Source organism: Haliaeetus albicilla, chromosome 6, assembly GCF_947461875.1.
Source record: "Haliaeetus albicilla chromosome 6, bHalAlb1.1, whole genome shotgun sequence".
Taxonomy (NCBI): domain Eukaryota; kingdom Metazoa; phylum Chordata; class Aves; order Accipitriformes; family Accipitridae; genus Haliaeetus; species Haliaeetus albicilla.
The window spans coordinates 37393826-37404480 of record NC_091488.1 but is presented as its reverse complement, the minus strand read 5'-3'; the positions used below and the strand labels follow the sequence as shown (position 1 = coordinate 37404480).

The 10655-nt window shown below is 35.3% G+C and overlaps 1 protein-coding gene across 1 annotated transcript in view; it reads right to left on the bottom strand.

Annotated features, from left to right (window-relative positions):
• The window catches only part of CBLB (Cbl proto-oncogene B), a 133580-nt gene that overhangs the window by 27786 nt on the left and 95139 nt on the right, over nucleotides 1–10655 (bottom strand). The window contains 2 exon segments of the mRNA XM_069785581.1: nucleotides 1275–1460; nucleotides 9843–10046. Of these exon segments, the coding sequence (XP_069641682.1) occupies nucleotides 1275–1460; nucleotides 9843–10046 (390 nt within the window).

The following is a 10655-nucleotide window of genomic DNA, read 5'->3' as shown; positions in this document are numbered from 1 at the left end:
AAATTTTTTGAAGTATGAGATTATTCTTTGTTGCCCCATCTTATTTCCCTTGCTCCGCTCAAATTTTCTCCCCCCCCCCCCGGAAAAGTTTCAAGGAAAAAACTAGCATTTTCAAAATAATGTCACTGAAAAATTTAAAGCAATATTAATGGTATTTCTGATTTTGTTTTTTTTAAAGACATGAACTTTGTAAAAACATGCTATTGTAAAATTAATTTTTAATGTATGTGCCATATGTTTAGCATATACCCTCAATCTGTTATAAACTCCCTTGATAATATAAGAAGTGATGAAAGAAGATTAAAGAAACTATTCAAACTTCTATTTTTTCCTCTAAAGTATAAAGCGCTAGAATCTTAAGAATAGGTTGATTTTCAAGCTTGAACTAAAAACCTGACAAAATAAATAGGGTACTTCATACTGGATTATTATGAGCACACAGGTTTCAAGTCATGTTTTGAACTTGAATCTGAATTCATCATCTAAAAATGAAAAATTTAAATCAAATTCCCCCCTCTATACAGCAATTGCAACAAAATGATCAACTCATAACAGAGAGCAGCTAACATAGTATTTGTTCTCTTTCATGTGTACCCACTCAAAAAAAATCATTAAATCTTTAGTATCATTAGTTTCACAAAACACAGCATACAATTTATTAGCTATAGAGTCATTATTATTTCCCTTCAAACTTGAGTCCTAATATATGCCATCTAAGGTTTTGAAAGCAGTGTATCTGCACATATTTTTCTTGTAAGGATACCGTGAAAACTGAACATAAATCATCATCAAAGCACAACATATAATTTTAATGAGATAATGACCTTTAAATCTATTCTCAGGAAACTTGAATTTTTATTTATTTTCATGAATCAGGGATTATTACCAAACTGATCCATTATAGCAAAATCTTTAAAATTCTGACCATAACCAAATACAATATAATCATCAGACAAACAGAGGTCACATTTGACTAACACACGTAGCTGTAAACATCTGACTATGCAAGGTATTATGCAAAGGGACAGGCACTCGCCAAAGTCAACTGAAGGAGATAAGAGACTTAATCAATGTGGATCTAATCTAAAGTTTTTCTAAGCTACAAGGAATTAAAAGTTCTTTTGGACAGGGCAAACTCCTGAAAAAGAAAATACACATGGAAAATACCAGAACAGTCAATCTTCCAAAACAAACAAGCAAGCTCACCTTGAAAACAATCAAATACAATTTCCCAATAGTTGTATATCAAGAAATAATGGTTCAGTAAGACTTACCTTTGGTGATCCAGTTGGGCTGGCACATGGTGACCGTGCTACTCCCTTCTGAATAAGATCCAGACGAGGAGGTACAGGTGGAAGACTAAGATGTGGGATTTGCAGGGGGTCTGGAAGTGGTTTTCTTCTTTGTGCAAGAGGGGAAGATCCCGGGGAAGTCACTGGTGAATTCTGCCTCTCATTGCACTTCAAGACAGAAAAAAAAAAAATACAAAATTACTATTTACCTGATGATCAAGTATACAACTTCCATTTCATGACTAAAACATTTGATACTTGTCAGGTACTTACTAACAGCCATTTATCATAATGGACACCCTGCTGCTCTTTGAATTAATAGACAGGATAGGTGCTCATCTTACAGTTACTGAAAAAGAAGTCTACAAGTCATTCTACCTCAAAACTAAGATCCATGTTAACTTCTGATGAAAATAAAAGAATACATATTCTGGTAATTTGTTTAAAAAACAAGCAACCATTGCCATACAAAAGGAAACAATCACAAACGTAGATAGAAATTCTACTGTAGTACTGCTACTCTTGATAACTTTTTTATTAATAGAGATTACTCCATGTAAAATTCTATAAATTACTTTTAAAAGCTGGACATCTATGATATTGTCTGTTAACTACAGCACATGTTCAAATCATACTTCCATAGAAAACAGAATTTATATGCCTTCTGAAAACTTATGAATCAAAATCATCAGCAAGTCAGTAGGTAAAGAAGTTAATTCTTTCCTCATTTATTTGCTGATTTACAAAAATTATTTTAGGACAATTTAGTTTATCATTTTAGCAAATATTGAACTAATGACACACACACACTCAACATCCCCCTCCAGTGACAAAGTAAGATTTTTTTTTTCTTGACTTATCCTTTCAATTTCATCAGAACCAAATGATTTCAATCCTCAATATCGGCTCCACCCAGTTTTGCAACTAGTTCCTGAACCTCATCTGGCTCAATTTTAACAAACACAGTTTAGTTTTTTGCATAAATCAGTTCAAGTTATTTCCTTGAGCTCCCTGTATTTGTTTCAGTGTACTGTAAGTAAACCTGGACGTTTATGTTGTTCTGTGCTCTCCCTGACAGCAGACATGAGTAGCTGGAAGACATTCACATTCACACAAAGCACCAGCCTCAGGCCACTTGTGCAATGACGTATCCTAGTGTTCTTGCTGTATAACTTGCTTATAGAGGCTAGCAATCTGCCACCTTCTTATGCCAAGCATAAAAAATTGCTTACAAAAATATACCCATCTTTAAGCAAAGTCACTTTGATCAAAACCTTCCCCCGCTTTTCATAAGCTTTTTCTCACCAATGCTGTACATCCCATAGTGATGACAGGAATGAGACTAGGAAGTTCTTTAACACTTTAAATAAGTAAACAACATTACCTTTCTTTACATATAGTGACTAGATTAAAAAATCTGAAAACTTCATAAATTCAAAAGCAGATCCAGGAAAGGGATCTGGTATACTGACTCCTTACTCAATGCTCTGTGTACTACAGCTTAGTTTAATATACTGTGCTACTCAGTTGGGATTGCTACCAGATTTCCTTCAAAAACAGGAGCCACCACAGTATTGCTGGATAACATTGCAAGGAAAAGTAAGAGAGAGGAGTGAGGAGGTGTTGAAGAGCTAGAAAGCTGAGATGCAGTTCCATTGCCAGAATTATTTTTTTGTTGATACTTCAGGTCTTACCACTTTGTCTACATGTGTAAGCTTGGTGTCACAACTACGCATTCAACTTCAAAAGCCTGAGCAAGTCAAGATTTGTGCTCTTTATGGCTATCAGAAGCTTCCCAATTTCTCTTTTCAATGAAGAAGTAGTCACAATGTTCATATTACAGGGTTTGAATATAGTCCTTAAATTTTCTTTGTTTCCTTTAACTGGTGAATGCCCCTGACTTTGACTGGAAGACCATGAGGTGCTTACCCTCTCTGAACGTTATGGAAACTTGAATAACTAAGCCAGATATGTATCTTGCAAGCATGCCTGAGCAACCATAATTATAAAATTACTATAAAGTGAATGTCAAATCACTTTCCTTAACAGAAAGCATCTATCAGTTAAATAGCATAATAAGCATTGTATCATTTAATAGCATTAGTTTTCAAAGTTTAGTTATACCTCCACAAAGCACTCCTGAAAACCAAAAGCCATGTTATATAATATATTCAATGCTTTGGCTTCAGACGACAGAAAATTAATTTATTTCCCAAATTATCTGAAATAGAACCAAATAAGCAGGTCATCTCCAAAAAGATATAGTTATTTAAAATAAATGAAAGTGTTGTAGTAAGTCTCTACATTTTATGGTGTTGCTCAACATACTGTGTCTCAGTCAGCAAGCAATTGCTCCATAAGAACTAAGATACTATCCTATATGTAATACGAGTTGAAAACAAAGAATAAGAAAAATAGCAAATACTGAAAACACAGTACTGAACAGGAGACAATTGCTTGGAATTTAAGATGTTCAAACTGCCGTACCATCACATCAATTAATGCAACCTCCTCAGAGAGCAACCTGACAGTCTCAAATGTCACACTGCATGTAGTTGTATGAACACACAGCTAACTGAACCACATTGTAGTGATAGCATTTTAAGAATATCCATCACTGTTTCTATATGGTGACCTTCTCCTACACAGTTCTGCTCTAAGGAATCACTAGGCAAAATGATACGCTCATCCCTCAGTGAGCCCACTGGTCCCACCCATGTCAGACTACTTTTCTTCTGCCATAACAACAGTTCAGCTCCAGCAGAGACAGAAATCATGGAAATAGTCACATTGAAAACCCAGTGGGGACTGATGCTATTTTCAAATTTATGGAAACAAGTGGCTGAAAGAGACACCTAATATGTAGTAGGCAGTAACAAAAACTAGAATAATATGAAAACTCATTTAAAAGCTCAACATTCTTAAAACCTGACATGTTTTTAACCCACTGAACCAAGAGAATTAATTTATGTGATAAACTTCTGGTTCCATATATATTTTGTATTTAGCTATCTATATCCACCATATTCCATGGATGGTAACTCACAACTGCCAAAATGAAATAGAAATTTTTCAAAGTGAGTGAAAGGACTTTAATTTAAGCTTACATCAATGTCTTATTTTGAAATATCAAAATAATCTTTCATTCCCCTGAACTACTATTCCCTACAGCCACAATGCTATCACAACATGCTGTAGCCCCACAGATTTCAAAAAGGGAACTGATGAGGACCAACACGTTAAAGAATAACTTACAAGGAATGGGGTGGGTGGCAGGGAATAGCTGCAAACAAAAGCAGTTTCTTTCCCCTACAAGGAAGCTTAGTGCGTATCACCACTTGGTGCTGAAGTAAGAGAAAATGCTTTACTGGGAGAAACTAAAAATTATGATTCCTTGTTTAGATCTACTGATACTAAAAAAAACCCAAAACAACATATTCCACAGCAACAAACAGGTTTTCCTCAGCATTCAGTATCAGATTTCCATCATATTCCCAGTATAAAAAAAAACACCAAATTTGTTCTGTCCACTCCCATCCAACCTGTCTAGCTGCATCATTTGATGTTTGTTGACAGCTAGGCCAACAAGATGGTTGCATTTCATGTGGATAGCAGGGTATTAACAGATGTACATAATACCTACTCTTTTTGGCAGACTCCCTAAGGATGAAGAGATTTAAAATTTTTCTGTTTGTCACCTACTGGAGATTTCTGTGTATTTTCTATTCACTGGAAATAAAGGAGTAATGATTGCAGCACAGTGACAAAAAGATAAAACAAGCAAGCTATTAAAGACACAAACTAATACAAATGAACTGGCAGTGACAGAAGACAGACCTTCAGCGTACAAAGGGGCTCTGCTGCAACACACACAGATCTGTGCAATAAAGATGTAATTAAGGAAAAGAACACAGACTCCTTTGTAACAACATGGACTTCGTCTGGTTGGCATGGCTGCTGCCAAGGGAAAAGCAGCTGTGACTTACATCGCAACTGTACTGCAGAGCAGACCACACTTGTGTTATTTAATCAGAGGTATTTATTACCGGGATATACTGATACCAGCTTGCCCCTAGTGGCTGTGAATTCAAGAGTAAGCCTGCTTCTGACATCGCTTACAATTTCTAGTGAAGGTTTTTCTGATGGAAATGTTAACAGTCAGCCTACTGAACTGAGAATTTTAGCTTCAAATGCCTTTCTGCCAGATAAGCACATATGAAAAGCATACTCAACACAAATCCTAACAAGTGACTCACTGAGGAATATTATCCTGTTTGTTAATGTCCTGCTGGAGTGAACTCGGTAATATATAAATTGCATAATGAGACATCTAAGAAGATCCAAGCAGACCTACACCAGAAGCGGACTTTTCATTTCCAAGTAGTTCCCTGAAGTTTCTTTATTTATAATTCGGCGAGAGTAACCCACATATTTGTTATTTCTTGTTAGGATAAGTTGTGACGTAGACAGATCAGTATAATCTGGACTTAAAAATTCGTATGAGGATATAAAGTTACACCACTTGATGGCTGTAAACATTTTTTACATAGACAGGCTTGTTCTTTATTTGATCTTTCCTTCGCTGACCCAAGAAAATGCATGTGAAGGACAGAGAGGGAGTTAAGGCTGTGGGAGTCAGGACTACACTGCTCAAGGGAATCAGTAAAATACATTTTAACTAAGGAAGGCACACATGCCTCTTTCAAATACTAATAACTAAGCAGTTAAGGACTCCCTTGTTATGTGGCATGATTTTCATAAATTCCCACAAACCAGGTGTACCATTAAGAAGGAAGTGACATATATATATGAATTAAGAATGTGCAGTTGAAGGAAATACCTGGATGCATATTTAAAGTCTTTTTTTATATATTCCTGTATTTTATATGATGAAACTAAAAACATTATTACTATGTAATACATGCCTTTTTTCATTACCAGAAAAAAGTCAATTTAATAATATGGAAATGAGGAGGAGGAATCAAACTCAGTCTCTTCCCGTATTTTGAGAACTAGGGTCTTTTGTCGTGATTTTTAAGTTTGACCTAACTCATCTGCTGGATGAAGCCTAATCATGACAAACAGTGGCTTTCAGCTTTGACTGTTTCCTATAACTATTTTAAAGTAACAGTGGGAATCAAAGTCAGGTTTTGGTGCATTCATACAGCTAGGAAATTAATTCCAGAAAAGACAGTAACTCCCCAGACAAGATAACTTCATCTAGTTTTAAAAGAAAGCATCTTCAGAGACTGTTAATACACTTCAAGCTATTGAAAACCTCATAGTCTCCTATACTGCTAGGGCCTTTATGTTTTCATGTAGTATTATTTGGGTAAAACAGTTATCTTAGCACTTATGAATTCAAAATTATTCGCTCTTAACAAGAACTCCTGCACTATGCATTTTCCTTATTTTCTTTCTTTCTTTCTTTTTAAAAGAAGTGTATGAAGTTATGTCTTGAACAAGGTAAAGTGTCAGATAACTCTTAATTCATTGGGACAATGCAATATTAAACATTATGGAATAATAAACATAGTCTACTAGAGACTCAAATGCCCTCTTTAAAAGTGAAAAAAGCCATTTTTAATATTTACCTGAGCCTGTAATCTACACTTTTTTTAATGTGCATTTCATAATGCTGTGCTTGGCTAGCACAAACGGTATAGAGCTGAGAAAAGGAACACTTCAGGCAGTAACTGCAACAGCTAATCTGATGCCATGGGGCTGGAAATTTCTCAGTGATGAGACAATTAACAGAAGTTTTGGCACCACTCTTCATCTTTCTTTCATAAAGAAAAATCTGAAGACAATTTGGAAATTAAAAAAAAATAAGCTGCTTCGTGAGGCATATAAACAGACTAATTGCAGTGGATTTCTCTAAAGCCTCTGTTACAGCTGATCTGCTGCTGCTGCTGACTCATACACAACCCCTAGCAAGACCGATTCATTTTTCTTAAAGTGTATCCATTTACTCATTCTGTTAAAGAATGAGTAAATATCTTTGTCATTATTCTTTTCCTTAAAGCAATTTCAAGTCTGAGGTCCCTCAGGGACTTCATTCAGATACCTCTTACAGTTTATGAATACACTTCAGAGATAGAGTGATAAACTGCAGAATTGGTATTTTTCTGATATCCAACTTATATTCATAGTTCATACAGGTACAACAGGTGATAAAAAAAATTGTATCCTCTTTACACTTTAGTGACAATTCCAGAAAGCATTTTTCAGCTTTTCATTTTGTCAAGAAGAGCTCACTTAAAAACCCACCCAGGCCCCTTAATCAGTGACAAGCTTGACTGTGCGTGCTTCTAAAATGAGCTTACTGCAACTATTCTTTGCACTACGAATCTATTTCTAAGTACAAGTCCCAAAGGTAGTGAAAACTGGTAGTAACAACAGCTTAGAAACATTTTAACAGTGCCCCTCCCACAAGGCTTTCAGGATGATAAAGATGGATTTGAGTTTAAAATTTTAATATTTACCTGAGCATGCAACACATCGTGAAGCCCTACAGTCACTTTCATCAGGACTTCGTGTCCCTGGAACTTTCCTCTTCTAGCAAGTTTAACATCACAGCTCACTACTAGCCAGATATGCCACAAGAAGATTTTCTCAGCAATACCACATGGTCTAGCCAGGTGATTTGAGACAAAACCAGCCCATTTGATTTTCAAGGATTAACAGCTTTACATTGAGAAAGCATATGATAATCCTTGCAATAAAGTAAGAATTGAAAAATTTGTTCATTGGGACTACAAAGTAACAACAGTATCAGCAGGTTGGCTGCAAGAACTAAATTATTGTCTTTGTCATCTAACTTCCATTGTTTCAACAAATCAAATTACTACAAACACAGCCATTAGTCAGTACCTTGTTCATATTAACAGCATTAACAAGAAACAAAATAAAAATTCAAAGAGTAAAATCCCACATAATGCCATAGAGGAGAAAACAGAATTTCTTCCAGCAGGCTATGAAGAAACACTGTTTAGTAGGAAAAATAAATAATGACTGAAAGAAATAGAGAAGGCTGATGAAGGCATTACTAACAAAAATTGTATATAAATAATGCCATATTCCACACAGGTGGTGTGGTTAAGAGCATCACTGTACAACCATTGGTAACAGTTTTAAGAAGAAAACAGCAGCTGAAAATCACCAAACGACCCAATAATTCAACATTTTCAAGTAAGGACTTCAAGATGATAACAAAGAGTGGAAAACGCTGTTCCTAAACTTCAGGGATAATTAGTAGGTTTCTTTCACTGAACAACTAATGACATAAAAATCACAAGCACCAAAGCACTCAAGCACTTGGTGGATACTGAAAACAAGACGTCTTATAGTAAAGCCTACTGTTCCTTCTTTTGATAAAAGCATAATGCATTTTTGCCTTCTCATGGCAGTGATAGTGTTCTAAAAAGCCCATCAATTCAAGGCTATCTCACAGAGGTCAGGCTGCAGACTGCAATTTAAGTCCAGGCAGGAAGGATAAACTGTTCCCAAGAGCAGGCCATGTTGTATTACATATGCAACACAAGAATGATTCATATGACTTAAGAGGTTAGGAAGGATATCAGAAGTATGTGTATTAACTGACAGATACTCTCAGATATGAGGGTAAAACACTTTTTTTTTTTTTTTAAACAAATACAACAATAAGGAAATGGAAGAGTAAGATGTTACAGAATTAATTCCAAGGCAACTATTCAATCTAGATGACCTCAGTAAAAGGTAAAATATAGAACATGCACTGTAAAATTCAGTGTTGCAATTCAGTGTGACAATATCTATTCCAGGCTAAAATACAGGAGTGAAAACTACCAACATTAATAAACTTTTGTTAATGACAGTGCTTATTTATCAGTGATAAAATCTCCTGTGACCAAAGAAAGATCCTAGAATTTAACATAGAGCACTTTCAGGACAAAAACCATCCCAAAACACAAAGTCACTAGGAATAATCTCAGATCGGTTTTTCCTGCTAAAAGTACCTAATACTAAAAATACAGAAAAAAAAAAAATCATAGACAACTCACACAAAACATGATTAAAATCTACTTGTGTGCAACACAAATTGGGTTGCAAGTCACCTTTACAAAGCAATAATATTTATAACCGATTTAGAAACTCAAGTTTAATCCTAAAACATTCTGTGCATGCGTATACACACATGTGGAGAAAACTAATAATATATTCTGTATGTATGAAATCTTTCGTTCCTTACCTTACAAATAAAAATTCAGGGAATTGTCTATACAGTGTATTTTGGATAAGAGTCTCAGCTGGTGCAAACTCATGCTTCCTCCATTGTAAACAGAGTTAACTCAGTTCATATCAGCTGAGAATCCGGATTTTTTTTTTTCTCCTATTCAACTTCAGCATTATTGCTGCAATATTGACGCATTCTGTTTTTTCAAGCTGAGAACTGTTCAGTGAGTTGCTAAAACTTAGAGCATGAAGTGCAACCTCTCATTGTTTACAGTTACAGGCAGCTTCATTTACAAACATATAGCTTTATCTGTTGTACAGTATTTGAAAATTTACCTTTCGGACTGAAGCCAAACGATTCATCATTAAAGACTCTTCTCTATCGTCATCATCATCCAAGTCCAACATGGGCATACTAAAGCTATCAATAATACTGCAGCACCTGGAGTTTTCATCCCTTGGATCAAAGGGATCCACAATGATTGGTTCAGTTCCTTTGATTTCACAGCGGCAGAAAGGACAGCCTTGGCCATCAGATTCCTACAGCAAGACAAAAAAGTACATACATTAAAAAAAAAAAAATAGAAGTAATTTAAAAAGTAGGTCTTATATCTTTCTATGCAAAAATGCCCTTAACAGGTCTCTAAGAGCTTGTAAAGAAGCACTGAAGTAAACAGGAAACAGATTCATAGATACTTAACTATAGTAAATGGTAAAATGACTGCACTGTTAAAGCTGTCTCTTCAAAAGCTTAAGCTTCACTTAAAAGTAACTAATCAAAAATGCAACCATTATCTCTACAAAGCACCAAAACTGTAATTGTCTTACTATTACAGGTCAGGAAGTAGCACCTTGCCTTTTAGGATTACAATTTGCCTCTTTCTTCACGGGAAAGAAGGTGAGGTGCGTAGACAGAGATAATGCATTTTATTATTTATCTTTTATATTAAATATGAAGTATTTTCCATTCTAAGTTAGACAATGCAGATGAGCTTTAGAGCATGCAGCTCTTACTCTCTGAAGAACATATATACGGTCCACCATGGCTGCAACGTTACCATCATTCAAGCAATATGCATACACAACACCTAAAGCTACAAACTTTTTTTGACATTTAAGTAACAAACCAGGACTTTACCACATTTTCAA